This window comes from Alosa alosa, chromosome 20, assembly GCF_017589495.1.
Source record: "Alosa alosa isolate M-15738 ecotype Scorff River chromosome 20, AALO_Geno_1.1, whole genome shotgun sequence".
Lineage (NCBI taxonomy): Eukaryota > Metazoa > Chordata > Actinopteri > Clupeiformes > Clupeidae > Alosa > Alosa alosa.
The window spans coordinates 30,284,329-30,309,471 of record NC_063208.1 but is presented as its reverse complement, the minus strand read 5'-3'; the positions used below and the strand labels follow the sequence as shown (position 1 = coordinate 30,309,471).

The window sequence follows — 25,143 nt, the reverse complement described above, 5'->3', positions numbered from 1 at the left end:
ACTTTTTTTTTTTTTTTTACAGAGCAAGAACACAGGTGTATAAACAAAACATTAATACTTCATAGTACTTAAACATCATCATAACATGTACTTAACATCTCTCATTTAGTAACAAAATCTCTAAATCTACCAGGGAGCTGACTTCTAGTGCTCCTCTGAGGCCTGACTGAGCTTTGCATACTGTCACTATTAGTTCCCAAAGCAACTGTATCATCTGACTGTACTTCCCCAAGTGACTCACACTCCTCAGTGCTTAAGACCCCACCCCCGCTTCACTCTGCCTACTCCCTAACTTCCTCATCAGTGTCAGAAGTGTCACCTGAGAGACTAGGGTGGAAGTGTGTGTCTTGGACAGTGGATTTGGGGTCACAGCCACGGGGACACAGACTAAGTCATAAGAATCAGATTCGATTCATAGGGAGCCCTATGCCTCGAGGGGGCCTATTTGTTAGAAGGGTCTCAAATATGCATGGTTTTATTTGATCCCTATGTACCACCTTGGTAGGGCCACCAGCCTCAGGCTTAACAGTAAACACGGGCATGTCTGGATGATTCTGGGGCGGCGACAAGGTAAGGGTCCGCTCCCCATCTGTCTTGAATCTTGTTCCTGCCACGTGGTTTGTGATTCCTCAGGGGACTCTGTCCCCAGGCGAATGAGTTACCTCACGATGCCGTCGATCATACAGCCTTTGCGCCGCTTTGAGGCACCTTGCATCGCCGCCTGCAGTAGCGCCTGCCGCCACCCGCAGTCTCCTATGGTGATTCAGCACCCAGTCGTCAAGATTTTCTGCCTCGCTGTCACTGAGATCCATTCCCCAGCACATCTCGGGCAACCGGCGTCTCTCCCGGAATAGCAAGTAAAAGGGGAGTACCCAGTAGATGAATGAATGTGGCTATTGTATGCCATAACTAATTCTGGCAGGTATTCTCTCCAGTTTCTTTTTGTTTGCCGGAGAGTTCTTAACATCTCATGCATCGCGGCGACAAATCTTCGCATTGTGAGTTTCCCTGCGGGTGGTAGGGCGTTGTTCTGCTTTTGGCAATGCCATATGTACGACACAGCTCCTTTATAACACTGGCCTCAAAGTTCCGACCCTGGTCTGCATGCAGTCGGGCAGGGCATCCATAATAGACAAACCAATGTTTGACTAGAGCAGCGGCTGTGGTGCGTGCTGATTGATCTTTTGTGGCAACTGCCACTGTAAACCTTGTGAACATATCAGTGAGGACCAGCACATTTTCATATCCCCCAGCTGACTGCTCTAACATGGTATAATCCATCGCTAGTACCTCTAAAGGCACAGTGACATTGCTACACACCATCTGGGCTTGAGTCTTTGGGAACACATCTTTGGCTAGACTGCACCTAGTGCACTGTTGCACCCAAGTCTGAACATCCTTGGACATGGAAGGCCAATAATAGCCTCGGCTCAGCTTGGCTAAGGTGCCCTTTACACTAAAGTGACCCCCATGATCATGATGGCTCTCATAGACAGAGCGTTGTAGTGATCTGGGCGCAATCAGATGGCAAATATTCTCCATCCCGCGGGTCTTGCAAGCATCGGACCAACACCCCTGGATTTGGATTCTTAGTCTCTCCCAATCTCTGCACAATTTCTGCTGAGCTGAGTTCATACTTTGCAACTGTGGCTTGGTGGGTCGTCTACCCAGCTTCACTGCTTCTAGCAACGGTCCAACATCAGGATCCTGCACCTGAAGGTTTCGGACCTCTTCCCAACAGTGACTGCCTACTCTAGATCTCACAGTGGCCTGAGCGGCCTGAGCCTGCCTCGGTTCCTGGAGGTACTCCTTGTGGGCAGGCCAAAGGCTGGCTCTCACTTCGTCCTCCTTGATGACTAGGAAATCTTTACCTGTATCCTCTACTTCTGGCTCAACGGGCCGTGGGGAGACGGGATAAGATGTCTGCATTCTGGTTAGACTTTCCTGGCCTGTAGTGGACCTCAAAGTTGAATTCCGCTAACTGAGCTTAACCCATCTCTTCAACAGCACCGAGGTTGGCAGTCTCTAAAATGTCGGAGGGGGTTATGGTCTGTGATGACTGTGAACTTGGCGCATATTAGTAGGTCACTTAAACTTTTCTGTGACAGCCCATTTAAGGGCTAGGAGTTCTAATTTAAATGCACTGTAGTTCCTATCATTTTCTCTCAGAACCACGCAGGCCCCGGCTCGCATATGCTATAACCCGCTCAATGCCGTCCTGGCGTTGACTTAACACGGCCCCAAGACCCTGTCGGCTTCCATCAGTTGTCACAATGAATGGCAGGTGGTAGTCAGGATAAGCAAGCACAGGGGGTGCCATTAGGCAACCTCTCAGTTTGTCAAAAGCCATTCGGCACTCTTCGTTCCACTGAAAGTGCTGATGAGTTCCCCTATCCCCCCTCTTGACTTTGCTCAAAAGGGCGTGCAAGGGCTTAGCGACTTGTGCAAAATGGGGGACAAAGCGCCGATAATACGACATGAACCCTACAACCTGTCTCACGTCTCTCACAGAGCAGGGGGTCGGCCAATCCTCTAAGACCCTCACTTTTTCCATGTCTACTTGGACCCCTGCTGCAGACACCACATGTCCGAGGAACTTAACTTCAGGTCTGAGCAGGAAACACTTTTTTGGATTCAGCTTCAATCCATGGTCACGAAGCCGGCTGAACACCAAGTCCAGTCTTTCCAAGTGACTTTTGAAATCTTTAGAAAATACCAGGACATCATCTAAGTACACGAGCAGGACATCAAACGCTAGATCACCCAGGACTGACTCCATAAAAGGCTGAAAGGTCGGGAAGTTGCATAGCCCAAAGGGCATGCGCGTCCACTGGAACAGTCCAAAAGGTGTGGTCACTGCTGTCTTTTCCTGGTCTTTCTCTTCAACAGCCACCTGGAAATATCCAGAAGTCAGATCTAGTGATGAAAATAGTCAGGCTTTGTCCCAGTGCATCCAGAGACTCCCTCAACTCTTGGTAGAGGATATGCATCTTTATGGGTTACACTATTTAATTTTCTATAGTCGCAGCAAAATCGAACGGACCCATCACGTTTCATAACAATGACTGCCGGACTAGCCCATGGGCTACAACTTTCTCTCAAGATGCCTTGTGAAACAAGGTCTTGCACATGCCGTTTCACCTCTTGAAAGACATGAGGTGGAATCCTCCGGTGTCGCTGCTTAATGGGATGGGCATCACCTGTATGAACCTCGTGCTTCACCGTTGTAGTGTATCCATAATCTCCCTCTCCCTTTGAGAAAACATCACCATACTTCTGTAATAACTCGTTGAGTTGAGAAACCTCCAAGGGTGTGAGACCCAGTACATTGGCTTGGACAGGCACTGCTAGCATCCTAGGGTGGTGATTCTCAGATGCAGTCTCACCCTCCAGCTGTTCTAACATGGACCTCCCCTCAGCCTCCTCAAACATGAGCATGTCCTTTGGGAGAACCTTCTCTGGCCTGCTAAGCTCTGCAATTCTCAATCTAGGGGCAGCACAACGGGCTCTTGACGTGCATTGAGAAGGCGACTGACACCTTTCCCTTTACTGTGTGGGTCAGGACATTTGCAACTAACAGTCCATGGGGCATGCTGATAGTTGGGGAAGCCTCAACTAACACCTGGCTGTGCATTTTTGGGGAATTCTGCAGCGCCCCTCAACGACTACTTCACATTGGGGGTACCACGACTGCCTGACGACCAGCCACCTTAACATAGCCGATCTCCGCCTTTGGGGCCAACAAACTGTTCTTCCTTTGCCATCTGTACAAAACGCGTTGCAGATTTCCCACTCCAGAAGACTGCTTTGTGGCGATCCATCGCCTGTACGTACCGTGCATGTCATTGAAAAGACTGGCGCGAGGTCACAAAGGATGTTCATGCCTAATATGCCTGGCCTGGCTAGACACCTTCCCCTGGTCGTGTCATCGCAGAGCACTAACACGCACTTATCGGCTAATTTTTTCCAAAGCACTCAACCTCTGTGTACAAGCACCCCAAAACTGGAATATCTAGCCCATTGGCCGCTGTCAGCTTAACCCACTTTGCCGGGACAATGCCTTTCCTCTAAAGTGCTTTTGAAGTGGTCTTCAGACATCGCGGGTTACTTCTGAGCCTGTGTCAAGCAAGCAGCATGTCTTAACACCATCTATGATAACATCAACCGTGAAACAGTTGCCAAATGCTCATCGGTGCAGCTCTCTGTTCAGTCATGAGTACAGATACTGGATTGATAGGCCCCACGGTTTGCTGTTCTGATAGCTCCCCTCAGCCTGGCCATCTTGATCGTCAACAGACACATCCGATCACGATAGCATTAGCTTGGCGCCCGTTTCTGTTGGCCCTTTTCGGCATTCCCTGCTTATGTGTCCTGGCTCCCCACAGGTGTAGCATATCAGCTGTCCCAACTCGTCCCTCTGCGGGGTCTTTGCTGTCTTGGCTTACCAGTGACATGCTTTTCAGGCCTCTGTACGACCCGATAAAGTTCTTCCTGTCTCACAGCTAATTTCTGGATTGCTTCATGTAAAGACTGTAAAGTCAAGGCTGGAGACGTGTCTTCAGTGGCTACACTATTTACAGCACTGCGAGTATGGCTTTTGTCACGTGTGGTTTGGGAGGCCTCCTCCTCCTCCGACCAATCAATTGCTGCTTTCATTAATTCATGAAATGTTAGCTCTGGCTGCCCTTTGGCCTGTCTCTTTATTTCTCTTCTAAGGTTATCATCTTTGAGGCCAAGGACAAACTGCTCTTTTAACATGGCATTAGGGTCTGAGATGCAATTTGAGTCCGGCGGCTTTAGGCGGGGAAGTTTCTCCTCTAAGTCGTACCCGTGAAGCTCATTATCCGCTCACTTGCTGCTTGTTTCCGGTCATAAAATTCCCTCAGCCTAATGCCCACTGGAACTTTATCGCCATAAACTTCTTCTAGCATCTTGAAGACTTTTACAATGTCAGTTTCATCATCTTTGACTCTCAGTTTAACAGTAACCTTGGCCTCTCCTTTCACATGTTGTCTGATTAATTCAACTTTGTCCTCGTCCGGAATTTTGCATACTGAGAAGTATGATTTAACAGCTGCAATCCATTCCTCAATGCACATTTCCCCTCCACTTTGTGCACCACTAAAGTCTGGGCATTTTCTATCTCTGTGTATGTACACTGTAGTGGCATTTTTCTGCTCTATGACCTGCTTAGCCATTGCCAGAGCATCCCTTTGATCACTTCTTGCCTGCTCAAGTAGGTGTGTCTGTTCTCTCATGTGTCTCGACTGCTCTTCAAATTTTCCTTGCAGCTCTTGAATTTTTTTCTCCAAATCATCCATGACTGTAGCCTGAAGACTAAGACCCTACTTTTTGAATGGCACTAACAAATGCTAATAGGTCTAGGGATAGTGGTTTTGACTAGGTAAATATCCTGTTCGTGGACGCCATAATGTAACCTCACACCAGAACGCTTAAGTTATGGTCAACAAAGTTACTTTTAATTTCTCATTTGCTTTAACTGGAATCAAACCTTTTTGATTATGAAAACCTGGTACCCTTACACCTACTCACTGGTGAGGTATTAATCTGAAATCTGACAAACTGAAAATGAGGGGCAACCAAACCAAGCAATTATCAATTTACATGAAACCCAAATCATGACAGTATTAACACAAAATCAAATAAGCCCCTTTCTTAGTTCACCTTTAGGCTATAGTTCCGTATTCACTAGGTCTTAACAATTCCCTTCAACAGGCATTTAGATTTAGTAAACCCCCTTCAATTACACATCATAACATCAACAGCACATAACACATTGTAATACACTTGTAAGCACCACAACACGTGATTCAGTATCACAAAAGTCCCTCCCAATAAGTTCAATGCTTTGGCATGACTCAATTCCGCTGTCAACGACTGTTGTCACTTATAGTTAAATGTTCGCTCAGTGTCAGACAGGATGGTCACTTAAAAGTGTTCCACAAGAAAAGTATTAGCCAGTTCACGGGTGAACGTCTATTCGATGCCAGTAACTGGAGTGGAGAGTCTCATGTGGCAGGGAATACTCACAGACCACACCGCCAAGGGAGTGAGAGAGGGAGGGGAGGGGAGAGAGTGAGCTTGACCTAACAAGCTGGCTTCTCTTGCAAGCTGGCGTGATGAAACGCCCCCGTTAATCTAGAAAAGCATTTAAACTAACACTTTGTTCTCTAAACTAATTTAACTTCACAATAGGATAACTAGTGAGGCAATTCCACCTCACACTCTGACGCCATACACTTTCGAGCGGCAACAACATAAAGTTGATTGAAGTGTAGACTTGTTCTTCTCCATTGACACAACCGTTCCAGGTATCCTTTCGTCCAAGAACCGAACACAATGACACTACTTTGAACTGAACTTAAAGATACTTTACTTAATACTTAACTTAATGCAACTCGATAGAGTACCTTCACTTTTGTCTAACGTGTGTAGTCCACGGAGGCTGCCATCTTCTCTCACTCGTTCGGCTCCTTCTCCAAGTCCCTCCCTCTCCATACTCCCCCATTGGGACGGCACAACAACCTTTACAGCCACTGATTGGTTTACTGTCAATCCACGCCCTAGGCTGCTATTGAATATAGTTCTTCTGGGGGAGGGTTGACACGTCAAGACAGCGGTGTACAGAATAATTATCCATAGTCTGAGGCACCCTTACATGAATATGACCCCTGGTGTCTAACCCAATGCATAGCCCATTTACACAAAATAATGGTCGAATATTAGGCTGATCATTGTTATTTAAGAACATGCAGGGCACCAAAAACATCTTGCTCGTAAAAAATCATCATACCGCAGATTGTGGCGGGTCTGTTATTTAACCTACTAACTGTAGGCTGCGCAAACCACAGGACTTTATTTTGGACAAGCCTGCATTTGAGACAGGCCTTCTGTTGAAGAATTTTATATAAAGCCTGCGCTAACAGTAATCCTCCTGCCCCCGATACCACAGCTGTGGATAGAGTGGAATGTTCAAGTAATAACACAATCCAATGTGTCTCAATTGTCCCCCGCTGACCACCTCACACATTTCTCTAGATTTTGCAATGACCTTACATGACACAATGCCATAAAATGACAGTTTTAGGACACAGAATAATGTTTGTAATGATACCAGTTAGGCCTACGTTCGACAGTAACATAAGTGTAATTAGCTATTCATTGTCGAAGGTGCATGGTGAAGTGAAATTCTTACTTTGGAAAACAAACATTTGCCGATATCATTGGATAGGGAATAGGCCTACTTGTTTATTTTTTACATAGCCTACAATGGCCAGTTCAGACAAAGCCGAAATTACTAATTTTGAAACATTTGTATGGTTATATTGCTTGACTTAAATCCCAGAGAATAGGCTAGGCTACCGCACCCCACAGTGATGGGCCTAGCGGTCTTACGCGTTCAGTGTGGGGTATAAACAAGCTGAGAATTTAGCGGTGTCACGTCTGCCTGTCACAGACGTGGGGAGCTGAAGCTTGGGATACAGTTACTACAGTAACAGTATTTTATTTTACTTCTTATGGAATCATTTTTTTTTTCACTTTTATAAAGGCTTTGTTTGAATGCTGTTGGAACAAATAGTAGTTGATTATAAAGGCAACTTTCTGTTGCAATATTCTGTGTGTTCTGGACTGCAGGTATAACTTGTTAAGCCAGTGGTTCTCAAACTTTTTCTTTCATTCCCAACTTTGATCAAGGAGGCATTGACTGATGATAGTGGAGATAACGTGTTATCCCGAGGCCTTTGCAAGTCAGCATCTCCGACGGTAGTCTACCCTATTAAAAATATAAGTTTTCGATGTCCCAAAACGGAGAGCCATACTTTATTGTTTTAACAATCTCTATGCTACTCACCAAAATGTAGGCATGGGAACATGATGAAGTATCCAACTGTCGTGTGTTAAATTATTGTGATTACGAGCCAGTGGTTTTCAAACATTATGCGTGACTTATACGTAACAGGTGTACCTCCAGTTATGCACGGTTTTAGTCAAGTAATTTAAATGTGCTGGTGAAACAGTTGTGTACTGTTATTTATCCCTATTCACCCACGCCGTCAATTCTGTGGCGCAGTGCGTTAAGGCCGGCTGATGATAACCGCCGTTACGCAGCAGTTATCAGTCCCCTGTCCAAGAGCTCGAATCTGGGTTAAGCCCATATTTTGAGACTTGTTGAATAGACCACAAACAATTTCAATTCTTCAACACGGTCAACGTTAGACTAGAGGGGAGAACGAATGGGAAAAGATCTGGGCACAGTTTTTCCAGAGCTTCGTGCCAAGTAATAAGCGTTGAGTCGAGATGTTTGTGTGAATGAAACGAAGTGTATAGGCCATAGTGTGACATGCGTAAACCAATGGTGTAGAGATGACGCCACTGGGTTTTATTTAAAGGAGCCTACGTATGTATGTAGGCAATTTATATTCACAATACTTAGGCCTACTAAAATAAATAGTATTTTATTTGTATTGGTTGTTTAGAGTAAAAAAAATTGGTCGGTCTTAGCATAAAGTTTACAACCGCAAGTCGGTCGGACTAAAAGGGGGAAAAAAAAAAAAAATATTTGGGTCGGTTCTAAATTGACAGGGTCAGTCGGGTTACGGCAAACGAAAATATTTTTAAGGATGGCCTGGCAGTGTTTTTTTGCGCGTCTGCAGACGTCAGCCAAATATGAATGGAATTCTGCGGCATAAAGCAAATGTATTTGTTTATTGTACAGAAAAATAAAAATGACATGTCAAGCAGTCACTTGACTACATCGCAGTCAAGAAGTAGGGCAAATTAATTTACGAAACCAAAACGTGGGTCATAGTTGTCTAAGCCTCTATTGAAAACGTTGCCAGATAGTATTAAATCGGCAACAACATTGTTTTCTGCAGAAGCCTACCCAAGGCTACAGATTAATTCTGAACAGTTATTTCCCTACTGGCTTAATTATCACACCACTGTTTTCAATTATCAACACTGACAATAATGTAGACCAAATTTGTTTTGATTTTCGTTACCACCGTGTAGTCAAGTAGTAGCCCGAGGTAATGTTTAATTATGCATGATTTAACACTGGGGGACTACCGGCAAGTCTCCTGCTTTTTCAGAATGTATGTACAGTGGCAGAGCGGCGCGACAGTGGCTGAAAATTTCACGAGCTTTACGCGCGACTGAAGTGGTCATTTGAAAGCGATGCCCACTGTACCCAAGGCCACAGATTAATTCTGAACAGTTATTTCTCTACTGGCTCAATTATCACACAAGACACTTAAGCCGTTACCCCCAAACCCAAGTAGCCTAAATCGAGGTAATGTTTAATTATGCATGATTTATTTTGTTATTGAATTAAGTAGGCTGGGATTCCTCTCGGCAACAATAATGTTTAATGGTAGCCTCCTGCTTTTTCAGAAGGGGCGGAAGGCAGAGTGATGTACAGTGGCAAAGCGACGCACAGTGGCTGAAAGTGGTACTAAAGCTTCACGCAGCTTCACGCCTCGTAATGCGTGACTGAAGTGGCCATTTGAAAGCGACGCCCACTGTATATCAATTTGCCAAACTCGTTGTGACACATTGCAACAGGGTTACAAATTAGTGATCTGACAGATGTTTACAGTATATCATCATTGTAACATACGACTAAGATGACTTGTAGCTCTGTTACATTGTAAAATAACTACTGTCTTTACTCCAAACACAAAGCTAGGCTTAACAGAATCCTGTGAAATGCTAGGTTGGTAATGAGAGAAATGGAACTAACGACTGGGCCCTGGTCACAGAAACTATCCATATAGAATTAGTAATGGCAGTTTGTCCTGTAAGATCAGAAATGAGTCAATGTGTGGCAGAAAGATGTAGTGCTACAAACAAGACAATTTGACCAGTCAAAACCTGGAAATATCAGCAAATTAACATAATGCAAGTTTGGTATTAAGCAGGATAATGGACTCCAACACGTTAATGCACTTTGAGGTGTAACTCCACTTTTTGCATTGTGGTTATATTACCACCTCTAATATGGATTAACTTCTGACACCTGAATGCTGTGTCGCCTATTATCCCTCACATATTTCAAATGAATAACTCATTTTCAAAATTGTTTTGAAAATGTAAACTAGACGGCATTTCTGGGGAACTGCAAAGTGTGCTTGCTCAGGTCAGCAGACAGTGCAATAGGGTGTTTTGAACTCAGCTTGATCCATGGATTCCAACTAGGGCTTTGACTCCGAACTTCGTTATTCGAATATAATTCGATTATTTTAAAAATTAAGGCGAGACACTACAGGTGAATAGGGTAACATTTTTAACAAGCAGATATCACTATGAAACTTCCCCAGTTGATTACTTACATTAATATGAGAAAAAAATGTATTACAAGTTTGCTGTAATTTAATGTTTACATATGCAAATTAGGCATTATCTAATTAAATATGCGCTAATTTGCATACATTTTAAGGCACGAAACCTGAGCATTGGATACAGCCAAGTTCAAAATTATGTTTTCATTGTGTTCAGATATTAGATGGGAAAACATTTACAGAGGGATTTATGAATATCTACTTTTGTTATCCTGTAAATCAGAAAATTATGTCACTAGCCCTAAAAAATAGTTTTTTTCCATGTTTTTAGGCATAAAATGTCATGTAAGTCAGGCTAGGAATAATATATCAACAAACCCCTCTGTAGAAATCTTCGACATATAGTTAGGCATAAGTCTAGAAAGTTTGGTGTATGTAATTATGCTTCTGAAGTGGAGTTTTTGAGCTCAGAGTGTGAGCGAAACTCATTTTGAGAAAACAGCCTTGAAAGACAGCCAATGAGATTCCGTTCTCAGCCTAGACTTCGCCTTTGAACTTTCAAGATTGGTTACTGATACAAAGGAAGTGTCCATATATGGATCACATAGCGTGATACAGGAAAAACAGAGCTTTCCAACGGTAGTACACATGTTATGTTTTGGACCACGGTCGTGGAGTGCATGCAAGGTTAGAATGCTAACTTTGCTGAATTTAGGAGAAATATACAGGCGCGAAAGTAGACACAATATAATGAAATAAACACCTAAATGTGTAAATCGGACTTTTTGTTGTAGTAGTGTGATAGAATACATGCTAAGGTAACATACTAGCTCAAAATCTCGAAATTGACCAGTGCATGAAAAAACGATGTTTTCACCTGCCGTGTCTCGCCTTAAAGATATTCGAACGAATTTTAGGGATCTCTTAATATTCGAACCTGTAGCCTATGGAGATCATTTCTATGAATGTATTTGGTTGTAAACGTTGTTTTCAATTCAGATTCCGAGGTTTTTTTCACGCCTGGTGAAGTAAAAGCTCGAGCTCATTAGCAAGGCCATTGGCCATTGGTCATCTGGGCTCCTGTAGGTGATGTTAGCATCCTGGCTGGTTCGCGCTTAGTGAGCTCCCACATAGACATACAGTCATGGGCGTCGGAGCCATTATACCCACCCACTTTTTAAAATTGTTAGTTTGGACCCCCCCACTTTTGCCGTGCGAAATACCAGCATCTGTTTAGTGCTTCATTGTCATTTTCATTGGATTCTCCCATTTGTGTGTAAATCACTCGTAAGCTTTTTTTTTGTTACACGCATTCTCCCATTCCGCTTCCGTCACACACGCAGCGACAAGTGCCAAATCCCCCGCAGTGTTGAAGAGATCAGTCGTCCCCCTCACTTTTGATAAGGAAAAAGCCTTATAGGGACGTCAAATAAATAATAACCTATTTACGCTAGGCTATGTAAAACTCCCCCATTAACAGCATCACGTCACTAACCACAGCTAAGACTGCACAATCTCGTATTCACTCTGTTGCATATCTGAAGTCAGTTTGTCTACTTAGATACTGTAAATCGTCAAATTATGACCGGGGTCTTAAGACAAAGTACAGGCCTTTAGGGGCAGGATTGAGACAGCCCTTTATTTCTTATGCAAGTTTTATTTTGAGACATGCGTTTCTTGGAGGGCAGACTGGTAGGCCTTCAAAAGCATGACATTTTCGGTTTAGTTTGATATTTAATTTACTTTTGGACTGTTTAATTATATTGTTAAATGTTGGGACTGATGGGCACTGAAATCTGGGGAGGTATTTGATGATCACTATTACGTTCCATGTAGTTGAAAGAGTGTCGGGATTTCAAACAAACCATCCGCTTTCATGCGACATGGACATAAAGGCCTGCTTGAGCATATGAAGGCAGAACATTCATTCATATCAGAAAGGGTAGGCCTCTGACTCTGGGTGGACTGGGTGGAATGCCGCCTAGATTAAAAAAGTTAAAGCAGATAGGCTACACACCTTCCAAAATCGCCTGTTTTCCATTGTTGCACAGCTGCTGGACTGGACGGTGGAAGAATAACGATTTCTTTTAACTCTCACTGTAACTGTGTGTCACCCTGGCGTTCGTTAGGACCGTACCACTGGAGGAGGGACCGCTCATAAACTCCCCTTAATTGTTGCAAATATAAACTAGGTATAGTTGCGACTTCCGAACAGTTTTTGTGAGTGCTACTTTGTTAATATTTGGGGAAACTGCAAGTAAGGGGCTGCGACCGTTCTACATGTAGGCTGCTGAAGTGCCGCGAGGGTGCAGCAAATGAACTTCAAAAACAATATATTAAGCTCACGACATTCAGACTGGCATAAAAAGTTAACGGCCCACCGGGAATCCTCCCGAAGCTCCCGATAGCCACTCCGGGGTTGCATTCAAAGCATTAAATAACTTAATTTAACAGATATTGCAACTGCATGGTTAACTATACCATGAGGTTAATAAAGCTGGTTCCGAATTAGTCATTGAATTAATAGCTTTATTTTGTTATATAGAAGTATCTAAATAACCTGTTAAAATGTACCAGAATTCAGGAAATTGCATCTAGTCCAAAAATAAATTTCTGGGGGAGGACCCCCATACCCCCCGCTGAAATCTCCCCACCCACTTTCAGAATGCCTCCAACGCCCATGCATACAGTAATAGCCACTTTTATTTTAAACTTAACCTTCCTCTGATTTTAATCACCTCAGTTATCAATCAAAGCAAACAGGGGAAACAAATGGCAACACAATCATGAAAAACACTCAAATAAATAAATGTGCAGATAAGTCTGAATAAAAAGTAGACTGTTCAGTTTCCCTACGTGTGTTTAAGTTTCAAATGAATACTTTTTCTCCTTGGGACAGGCCCGTTTGAGTCTTGGAAAATACTTTTCCATTTGCATCGGGATTGAGATGATTAGAATTTAGCAGTCAATTTGAATGCAACAGTTTTGAACAAATTTGTGCAGCGTGCTAATGATGCTAACCGGATTTAATAGCAATTTAGCCAGTTGTCTTGCACGATTAATGTTTGGATTACATGTGCATGCTGAGGAGGGATGCGCCTGTTGAGAGTGAGAGAGAGAGTGCACGGGGCAAGGAGAGTCTGTGTTGAGGTACAGTAGGCATACTTCTATCGCCTTCTCTGGTAGAGTTTGACATACTACAATGCAATATATATTTAGCCTATTTATTTATGGGCAACGTAAGGCAGGAGGTGTGTGTTGCTTTTAATTATGAATGTTCTATCAAACATATTTTTTATTGATATCGATTACATGTCTATTGCGATACATATCGCTATCGTTTTATCGCCCAGCCCTATGCTCAATAATAACAATTTTAACAAACGCATAAATACTCAGCCTTTCGTGCACGTAGTCTATTGACATTGACTGATACACTGCCCTCTATATAACTTAAGTTTGATACCAATATCGGTCTTACTGAAGACATTTAATGGTTAAAATAGTATTAATACATATTCGAATATATTCGAATTTTAATATTAATAAACAAACGAACTTCGAATATGATTTTTGGGCAAAAGTCAAAGCCCTAATTCCAACAGTACCTCATTTTTCAACATACGAGTCAAAAGTTACGTGAGTTTAAGCATGCAGATTTGCTAATTGCAGCTCCACCTAGAGGTCAAAGGGCACCACATTTGATATGCATTCTTGCGATGGAATCCCAAGTCCATGTACCAAGTTTGGTTTTGATAGATTTTTGCGGAGATTATCTTATTATTTTTTGCGGAGATTACCTTACTTCCTGTTTGGGGCTTCTCTGCATGCTGATTTTGATTGGCTGTGACAGGTGAACACTTTCAAAAATCAAAAATCCATCTAGTAGCTTTTGTGAGGCTTGGTCTGAAGATCATGTTTATCAAGTTTTGTGAACATTTAGTTTCATTTTCAATAAAATCCAACATGGCGGAAGAGTGACAAGGGCCAGTGACACCATCTTCAAGAGCAACGTACACCAGTTCATGCTGGATGTTTCAGAGTTACAGAAACGTACATAACAATAATAAAACATAATAATAGGAAAACTTAAGCAAAACAATAGCTAAAGCAAGCAAACTAATAAAGTAAAGCTAAAGCAAGCACACACACAATAAAACAATGTGATGAATTGTGAATTTCGTTCACATAATCGTCTAATATCTCAGCTGTCCAATGACTGATTTTATTTCTGAAATCTTCCCCGTAATGCTGAAAACATAAGCTTCAATTTGATATGATTAGTTAAGGGGTTTATGGTGCGAAATGTTTTGGATACTTGAAGATGAGTCGTGAAAAAATAGTGCTACTTCAGTCATTACAGGGTTGCTAATGTAAAATGCAGGTTTACAGTACCCTCCAGAATTATGGGCACTTCTGCTAAAGTAGACTAAAAACTGGTATAAAAAATAATCTGTTGGTGATTTATTGTAATCTCACAAACAAAGAAAATTGGAAAAATCCAACCTTGAAGGGAAGCAAATTTATTTTGAGAAAAAGGAAAATATCATAAAGAAATACATATTTAAATAATTAATCAGTTCAATGAACCAAAACAAACGTCCAGATCAAAACAAATATTGTTTGCTGAACACAAAATCATGCTTCGGACATTGCCATCTCAGTCCCCTGATCTAAACTCCATAGGAAAACAGTGGGGTGAGTCAAAGAGGAGAATGCACAAGTGTTGACCTAGAAATCTGGACGATCTGGGGAGATTGTGTAAAGATTAACGGTCTTAAATCCCTTGCTTTGTATTCTCCAAATTTATGGCGTGTCATATGAGAATACTACAAGCTGTTTTATTGGCAAAGGGAGGCTTAAGAAAGTATTACAAGCAAGGGTGCCAATAATTGTGAGCGACGTGTTTTTGTTAAAAATATTTTTTTCTTTATGAGATTTAACTTTTTCTAAAAATAAATTTGCTTCTCTTCAAGGTTGAATTTTTCCTATTTTTTTGTCATTGTGAGATTACAATAAATCACTAACAGATTATTTATATTTACCGGTTTTTCGTCATCTTTAGCAGAGGTGCCAATAATTGTGGAGGGTACTGTACACTGACTAAGTTTTATTTGCAAATATACAGATACACACTGTGGCTATTTTGGACTTACCAATCATTATGTTGGAGAAGGAGGCTGTTAAAGTGAACTGCTTTTCAATGAACTTAGCCATAAAAGTAGCAAGGCCAGCCAACATAGCAGCAAGGTTGATTTGACCGAGAACCACAAGGAGGTAGGTGGGGTTTCGCAGTGTTCTCATCACAGTATTGGGGAAACCTGAGAAATACAAAGAATATTGAGAGTTTTTTGTTTAAATCTAACTAGTTAATGTCAACAGACATGCCATGAAATCATCAACAACAGCATCATTAGCGCAGAGAAAAGCTTGTGTAAAAGGTAAAGTTGTTTAGCAGATGCTTTCATACAAATTGACTTATAGAGGCTCACACAACATTCAGATACCAAACCCAGGGGGGTATTCCATCAACCTCGCTAAAGGCCAGACCTGGCTTATTTCGATAAGTCTCGCTAATTTTAGTGAGGATTCTGTTCCATTAATGAGGTTAACGTGAATCCCAGCTTGGTAACTATGGGAATTTATGCCACAGAACTAACCTGCTCCGTAGCAGGTTAACTTTCAAGCTAAATTAAGCTGTGTTGCAAAAAAAAACAATCAGTCGGAAAACGACTCCAAAAAGATGGTTCCGTCAACCTGTGCTTTTGTCACCTGTAGCCTACAACTTCAAAAATAGAAGTAGGCATAGGCTAGGCCTAGAAATGTTTTTTCTGACAGTGTCACCAAGCATGGATTTACACATTCACTAGCTCCAAAGAATGTATAAAGATTATGCGACTTAAAATGTTTTAACTTCACATGCATGTGGTTCTAGGAATCTTGCTACTCTGCGTCATTTACGTTCGGTGGTGGTGTAATGTGCAGAGCGACAGCATACCAAAGCAATTATAGTCTTGCATGTTCACAGGTTTGCTTCCCAAACTAAGTATTAAAGCTACATAGCTTATCACCTTGATAATGTCATTTTTAGTTATACTCTTTAATGAAACACATGTCTACATGTCATGTCTACTGTTAAAGGGTCATGCACATTTGGTAGGCTGTTCAGTGACAGTAATATGCTTTGCCAGTGGGCTATATCTGATGCAAGCCAAAGGATAATTCTGTAGCCTGTAGGCCTATATAGGCAGCTAATAATTAAAACTGCTTCATGTGTCGACGATTGTTCATGAATGTCAAATCAACTGTGTGCTACACAGATTAAATACTAGGCAAAAATGACAAATTGAAAGCCATTGCATTTTAGATAACACTTTGGGACTTATGGGAGACAATAGGCTATTATGTTAATACTAATTTATTTTATGAGCACCTACAATAGACAATATTCAACCACTCTAGTTCATCCAAAACAAACCAGAAAAGGGACTCAAAGTGCTAAATACCGGCATTTTCCTTTAATAGAGATGCACCGATTGATTGGCTGGCGACCGGAATTGGACGATTTTCACGTGATCGGCCATGACCGGCGACTGGCCGGTTAGTCTGAAATGCCGATTTTATGCGGTCAAATGCACTCGCGCGCTGCACTTGTAACAACACCCAGCTGAGTTTGCAAAGTTTGAAGAAGCTATAGCAACCAGGCCAACACTCAGGGCTGGATGTACAAAGAAAAGATAATAGGCTACTGAGTTTTTTTATGCAGCGAATGCTGTGCTTTGCCATATTGCATGGAATTTACTAATCTGTCACTTCATTAGGCTACGTAAACATTACTCATCGCCGTCCGTCCCTGCCGCTAATTGCATGTCCACAGCTGAACCACAAGCACAGCTGAACGGAGATAACCGATTGCGACATTAAAAAATAATCAAAATTTAGCAAACATAGTCTACATGTAGCTCTACTCCACAAAAAGAAAATACTCAAACTATTTACTGCACGTAGACTAGGGCTAGGCTATGCCTTAATACCATAGTCTAGCAGATTGGGAAGTGGATGTTGTGAAAGTGAACATATTTGCCTATTAGAAAGGCAAAAAAAGTTAAAAGTTGCTTTTGAAATAGTAGCCTACAATGAAGAAAACTGATGCTCTGAATACTGAATCAGCTGTCTCTGAAAGTTTCTATAATTGATGCTTTTAACCGGAATTTGGATTTTAGTTTTTCACCGCAAACCAGACGTGCGCTGTTTTCATATACTGTATGGTGGAGCACCTAATCAATTGCTACATGTATTAGCACTTCTCCTCCCCTGTGTTTGCGTGATAGCCTTCTCCCACTTTTCCCTCTCCCTCCTTTTAATGCATCAAATATGAAAATATGTTCCATGGTAGCATGTTCAAATGTATCATGAACATTGTTTTTGTATTTTTAGTTGGATATTGGATGTGAAAAGAAAAAAAATGGGTGTCCCGTAACAGTGCATTTATATTAGTAGTGTGTGAAATGAATGTCCCACACTGGGAAGCATTATAGTTTGATACTGCAGCTGAAGTTAGACTTGAAGAAGAATCTGTCTGCTCACGGTTCCATTTTTTAACAGCCATTCCATTATTGATAAGTTGATTACATTTCTATATTAACCTGTTCTTTTAAAGAAAATATAGAAAATAACTATTTGTGTGTGCTGTAAAGTGGTTAAAAGAAATGAAATCGGAATCGGCTAAAATCAGTATCTATCGGTGCATCTCTAGTTGTATATTGACTTGTGATTGTATTTGTCTGACCGCCCAATGCTCTTTAAATACTAGAGTTACTATTCCATCTGTAAACTCCTCCACTTACATTTTTAAAAGTAAATTATAATCCTTTTTCTAATCAATTTAAACCGTGGTCTGGTTTGCTTATTTGCCTTGATACAAGCTTTAACAGTTAAAGCTTGTATCAGCGATTGCAGGCCCAAAAAAGGCCCAAGCATAAATGATCACATTCATCTAATCTTTCCAAACGATCCGCTAGCTGCCCCAAAAGCAGGCCATCAAAAAAACGCATCTCTATAGGCAGCCTAGGTTCTGAGATCTGCACACAAAAACAATTGCTGACAACATGTTGCCAACCACTCAAAGGCAAAATAAAGTGTTCTAACCAATAACCGACGAGATGCGCATTCAGGAGAGTTTCAATTGCACGGGAGGGATAGGGAGGGAGTAGCGAGCTAGCTCTCTGTTTTGTTTGAACGTCAACAGAAGTGACGTAACCCCGCCACCGCTGATACAACCTTAATGTAGGATAATGAACCCCGTAGCGGGTTAGGTTAAGTTTTTCCCCCTTACTTCCACTAAACCGGCGCCTGAGGGTTGGGGTGCTACATCGATAATTGCAACATTTTGTGCATGTGTTTATATGCTTTAAACTAATTGGATACACATTGATGCTACATTTTTCCTGTAAACCCAAGGTGCAAATAATCTGCAAATGATTTAAAATTGTGTAACTGCTTGATTGATTGTAAATAATAATGACTTTCACATGCAGTGCAACTGTCCCGAGAGCAATTGTTAGTTTAGGCTATGCAATTTCAATGCATGCCTGTGAGTGTCGCCAACTGACAACTAACCTACGGAAAAAAATATGTTGGTACGCCAGCAATGAAGCTGCCGTGAAGGACCGTATATTCTCACTTTCATTTCACTCTAGGTACATCCGAACGTGAACGTGAAAAATGGCATACGTGCGTATGCAACGTTAGTACATGAGGGCACAGATTCCCAAACATCTGTCCATTTATCCTATGTGGCTAGGCCTAAGGTGCTCTATAACAGATGATAATGCATTATAAGCTATGCCAATGGTATAAAATGGTAAACTTCCAGTTTCCTCAGCGGGCATGGTCACTTCTCCTTTAAATAAGTTCTTGTTATTATAGCACAAAGCTTGGGCATTTTTAACAAAAATAGCTACAGTACAAATGTAATAGTTGTGCCATATTTTGCTGCTCAGTTTTATGCACTAGCTTAATATCTAAACTCTCTGTGGTTCAGCTAATCACCAACAGAGAAAAGAGATACGATATGCATCCTCAGTGAAGGTACCACTTCACACCCAAAGTTTAGCCACCACATCCATACAGTGCGGTTCAGACCTCCATGGGGCCCTAGGCAAAATCCTGCGGGGCTGAGGGTTAACCATTTTTATATATATATATATATATATATATATATATATATTATCTGACACCTCAGTGCTCCCAATATAATCATCCCACCCCATTTTGGATGTCTACGGAAGTTACCAAATATAGTGTTTTCCACCATAAAGGACCTTCACAGTTATAAATGCCCAGTTTTAGGGTCTGGGCCTTTTGCTTTTGATGCTTGCTGTACATATCCCCTTACAGTTCAGTTCAGTACAATTCAGTTATTGTAGGCTACAGTGCAGTAGCCTAGTATTTTTTATGTGTCCATAATATGCCTACTGCATTCCCTGCATAACAACTGTAGGCTAAATGTTTCCTCCAAAACTGCGTTTGGCACTTGAAGTAATGCCATTATTTTTTGTAAGGGTCTGATTGTGCTAGTAGCCTACTGTATACTGGCTGAGGCTGACTGTTCTTCACCTGTGTCTGTAGTAGAGTGCTTGCCAAATACATAGAGTAGCTCTACTGAACTGGCTGTCCTGATTCCCTTCAATATTTTTTCAAACGTGGACTATTTTAAACAATAATTTTAATACTTCATATAGGCCTAATTTACGATATGCATCTATTGCCCATGCGGCACAGCGAATCAAAGTTAAAAGGGGAGATGCGTGTAGACATCTAACCATGGAACGAACACAAGTTTACCCGACTGCTGTTCCCGCTGTTCATTCTCGTGAAGTTTCTTCCGTTTTTCAAGCCCTGAATGCTAATTCGGTACATCTTCCTAATGTATGAGGCACTGTCGCTACAACTGTGTACATGTCTGTCACTAGCTTGACTCAAGGGGAGAGGGAGGAGGGGGCCTTCATTAAAGGAGAATTCCGGTGTGATATTGACCTAAAGTGTATTGAAACATGATACCGAGTGTGAACGTATGTCTCATAGCCCATCTCGGCTTGTCCCCTGCACTCCAAAATCTGGCTAGTTAGCCTATGCTACCAACAGCTTTTTCAATAGTGGTGTTTTCGCATCGGGCTAGCCATGCAAATAAATCACTGTTTTACACCCATTTATGAGGCTCAATGTATCTCCACACTTCATTGGTAGACTTCCGAGGGCCCTGACATTTAAAACGAGACATTGAGAACTTTGAAAAAGCACTGGTAGTTTACTTACAAGACGATTTATACAGACAGTATCTTCACGAAGTTTAGCGTTTGCAGCCATCTTGAATTTAGTCACGATAAGTCGAGCAACAAGTAAGAATGAACTGGTATGATAAGGGATCAGATTCCAAAAATAATTCAGTGGAAATGCATGGATTCAAGGTTTAGGTCAATATCACACCGGAATTCTCCTTTAACTTGCGGGGCCCTACGCAACTTGCGTAGTGTGCTTATAGGGAGAACCGGCCCTGCATCCATAAACCATGGTTCACTAAATTCCTGCTCATTCCCTCATTCATCAACAAACTATAAATACAGGCTGCCTACTGTCCAAAATGCAAACAAAACTGACACTTGATGCAGTCCTGGCCGTTGACCTGTTAAATACATACTTGGAGGAACTCTGAGCTTTCTTTCTACAGACTGCTGTCCATCTATCGTATCCAAGTTATGTTATGTAAAGTTTTTTTTTTTTTTTACAGACACACATTTATCGCAGCTGTACAGTGGTAACAAACACTTGCGCTTCTCAACTGTAGGGGGACTCTGAGAGCAATTCTTCGTTAGTGCTGCCTTAAGTGCAGCGCGTAGCGCTGTTCCGTGGTCGTAAGAGCCCGTGAGATGTATGCCACAGGGCGCCAGTCTGCATCTCGGCACCGTTGAAGGAGGACCGCCCCCAGACCGTAGGAGGACGCGTCGGCTGAGACCTTGGTCTCCTTACTGGAGTCATACAAGGCCAGGCCAGGTGGGGTTGACAGCTCCTTCTTTGTATCAGTGAAAGCTTGGCACTGTTGTGGGCCCCAGTACCAGAATGTGTCTTTATTCAGGAGCTCTCTGAGAGGCTTTGATCTTTCTGCAAGGTTTGGGAGATATTTCCCCAGATGCGTCACGAGGCCCATGAAGCGTCGAACTTCTGTTACATTTTTCGGCTCTGTCATGTTGGTGAGGGTTCTGACCTTGTCCGGGTCCGCTCTGACCCCCTCCTCGTCTACAACCTGGCCCAGAAACTTCACCTGCCTCTTTGAGAACTCAAATTTCGTGTTAAGTGTGAGCCCTGACTGATGGAGGCGCTCAAGCACTGCCATAAGACACGCATCATGTTGTGCCTCCGTAGCCCCAAACACAAGGACATCGTCCATGTGACACAGGGTCCCATCTAGACCCTCCAGGAGTTGGGACATGCGCCGCTGGAAGAAAGTGCTCAGGGGCTGAACTGATTCCGAGAGGGAATCTCCGGAAGCAGAAGCTGCCAAATGGAGTAATGAAAGTCGTCAGGAGCATAGAGTCCTCAGACAGTGGGATTTGCCAAAATCCTGACTGCGCGTCCAGCTTTGTGAAGATTTTAGCGTCTTTCAGCTGGCCCAGCACAGATTCAACACAGGGCAGGATGTGGAGTTCTCGGCGAACATTTTCATTCAGCTTGGTGAGGTATACGCAGATCCTCACTTTCCCCATCTGCCTTGGGCACAACCACCATGCTGCGGGCTCCTCTTGATATGATGCCTAACTCTTCCATCTGACTGAGTTCATCTTTCACTCTCGACATGAGGGGGAGAGAAACCCGTCTGGGTGTAGACAGAGCGAAGTGCATCGCATCTGGCTTGAGGGATATGTGATACTCACCCTCCAGTCTGCCGATACCTTCAAAGAGGGCAGGGAAGCGTCGTTTCACTTCCTGTTCTAGATTGTGGGATGTAGTGTCGACTGAGTCTAATCTTGTCACAAGGTCCAGGGCTGAAATGGCGGGGCGCCCTAGTAAGGGCATTCTGAGCCCACGGATGACATACACATTCTGCTGTGTAGATTTCTCACCTGACATTAAGGTGGCTGGAAACCTCCCCCGGATGTCCAGTGGGATGCGGCTAGGGCCCTGGAGTGCTTTATCCATCTTTCCCAGTGGGGGAGGGGCCTGCAGGTCCAGATATATGGATTCTGGAACCACAGTCACGTCGGCCCCCATGTCAATTTTAAACTCAGTGCTACGACCACACAGGTGGATATGGGTTACCCATGGCTGCTCCTGATCATCACCTACTGATCCGAGGAATGCAACATCTTCTACATCTCCTGCCACTGTTTTTTCTTCTTGTACCTCTGCTGTGACCTCAGGAGTGGACCGGCAGACAGCTGCAAAGTGTCCTCGCTTTCCGCAGTTCCTGCTGGTGGCATCCTTAGCTGGGCATGCCTGTCTATTGTGGGAACTTTTGCCACACCAGCCGCAGCTCTTGTATTGCATTCTTGCTGGAGTGGGGGTGTGGGACATGTGGCTGGTCGGAGGCCTGACTACATTTTTTAGTACAGTACGCTGTGTTTGGCTCCCGCTAGATTTTCATGTAAAAATTGATTTTTTTGCATATTTTGTTATAGAGTCTAAGGAACAAGATTTTTTTTGAATATAAGAAGATATATAAGAATGTAAGGTACAAACAAACAGACAAACCATGGATAAAAGTTACAAACAAACAAAACAGACAAACAAACCACGGATGGCCCTCTCACAGCCTGAACTAATACAAAAAACAAATAACTCAAGGGAAACATTGGTCAGACACTAAACCATGTGGATTTGCTCTCTTTAATCTGGTACGCCCTCCAAATTAGCCTGGGAGTTGGTCAAGGCTAAAGTTAACACCATCTTGGTCACTGTGATGCTAAGCACTAGTCCTGGTGTGGACTATGGCTACCCTCAATGAGTCTCCAACTACAGGGTTACTGAGGCCTGGCTCCCTCCCGATACCCCCATGAGGCTGTGGAGCAGCCAGTGCTGGTGGGCTGGATGAATCTTGACTGGTGGGAACAGGTTTAAGCTCGGAGCGATGCATGGTCTTAAGGGGGCCCTCCTCCCCATACGGCCTGATCTTATAGTGTGTGCCAATTCCATCCAGACACTCCACGTATCCTGGATTTTGTGGCGACTGTGAAAATGGTTCTTGCAAAAGAGTGTACTGTACATGTACATTACATTTAGCAGACCAGACTTCTTGACCAAAGTCACTTACATACTGTATGCCAGCTATATTACAAGGGATCACATTGTCCCCGGAGCAACTTGGGGTTAAGTGCCTTGCTCAAGGGCATACTAGTGGAAGCCGGGAATTGAACCGACAACTTTCAGTTGTCCCCCCCACAGTCTCCCACAGTACATGGTGGTATTATAGGCGAACAGGAGATGAGGGAGCAACTGGGGCCATTTACGCTTCTTTTCAGGGGGTAAGGTCCTGAGTAAGTCATGAAGTGTCCTGTTGAAATGTTCACATTGACCATTCCCCTCTGGATGATAAGTGGTGGTTCTACTCTTTGTTATGCTGTAGATGTCACACAGGTGCTTCAACAGCTCCCCTCAAAGCTAAGCCCTGATCAGAGTGGATTCTCCTTGGCACGCCATACACATAGAACCATCTCTCAGTTAAAATCTTAGCTACGGTGGAAGCTCTCTGATCAGGGGTGGCAAAAGTCTGGGTCAACTTTGAGAAAACATTTATGACTACCAGAACATTCTCTTGTCCTGTGCTAGCCCAATCCAAGAGAGTAAAGTCAATGGAGATTATCTACAAAGGCTTAGTAGCTTAACAGATTTCCCAAGAAGGTTCTGGCTTGGGTTGTCTTGCTTTAGCAACCACACAGTGCTCACACTCAGAACACCACTTTTGCACCTCATGCCACATCTGGGGCCAGTAGCACCTCTGGCATATTAACTCTGTGGTCCTGTCCACCCCCAGATGGCCATGGTTGTTGTGTAGGCTAGTGAGCACTTCGACTCGCAACACCTTGGGCAGTAAATGCTGCAGCACTGGATCCCTGGAAGAAGGAGCCTGGATCGCTCAGTACAAGGTCCCATCCACTTCCTGTATCTGAAACCACTGCTTTATCAGCTGCTGGACTTCCCTTGGTTCACTCCACTTGTCTTAACGGGTAGGTGGTCGTCCCTGTCGCCAAAACCACATCTGGAAATACAGGGATCAATCCCTTGCAGGACTTTCAGGTCTCTTTTGGTTCGACCAGGGATGGTGTCCACCATACAAGATTCTGTCATCCAAGAGTCTTGGATAGGTGCACTCGAGGCTTACACGTTGGCTATGGCAATCGGCAGGGGGACGTTCAGGCCGTGTGACACAGATCGCACAGTGTTAGTGGGGCTTGTGGAAAGCCTAGAAAGGGCATCGGCATTGCAATTAGCTGTCCCAGGACGATATTTGATGTTGTTTCATGCATGTCTGGCACTCGTTAGGCATACAGTACAGGACCTTTTTCTCTGACTGAAAGTGCGCAGAACTTGTGTGTTTGCATACAATATTTCATAAATTTTCTCGGGGGTGATACCCCCGAACCCACTATTCACCCCTTGCATGTGACATCACGTTTGGTTCGCACCACAGCAAAATAGCCTAGTGGACGGCAAGAACACCAATCAAATCAATGGGTTGTAATGGGACATATCGCACAGCTAGGAGATTATAGTGAGATTTAACCGTAGGAATGCCCTTCCACGACTGTTGGATTATTGTTTGGAATACAACAACATCCCATTTTCTTGC

At 43.0% G+C, this 25,143-nt stretch overlaps 1 protein-coding gene across 3 annotated transcripts in view; it reads right to left on the bottom strand.

The window, feature by feature from the left end:
* slco2b1 (solute carrier organic anion transporter family, member 2B1) overlaps positions 1-25,143 on the bottom strand; it is a 217,344-nt gene that overhangs the window by 77,640 nt on the left and 114,561 nt on the right. For 2 of the 3 annotated variants that reach the window (XM_048229425.1, XM_048229426.1), the window contains exon 9: positions 15,458-15,622. The exons of the other annotated variant lie outside the window; for it this stretch is intronic. In XM_048229425.1, coding sequence (XP_048085382.1) covers positions 15,458-15,622 — 165 coding nt within the window. The remainder of the gene's footprint in view (positions 1-15,457; positions 15,623-25,143) is intronic. 3 annotated transcript variants of the gene reach the window in all.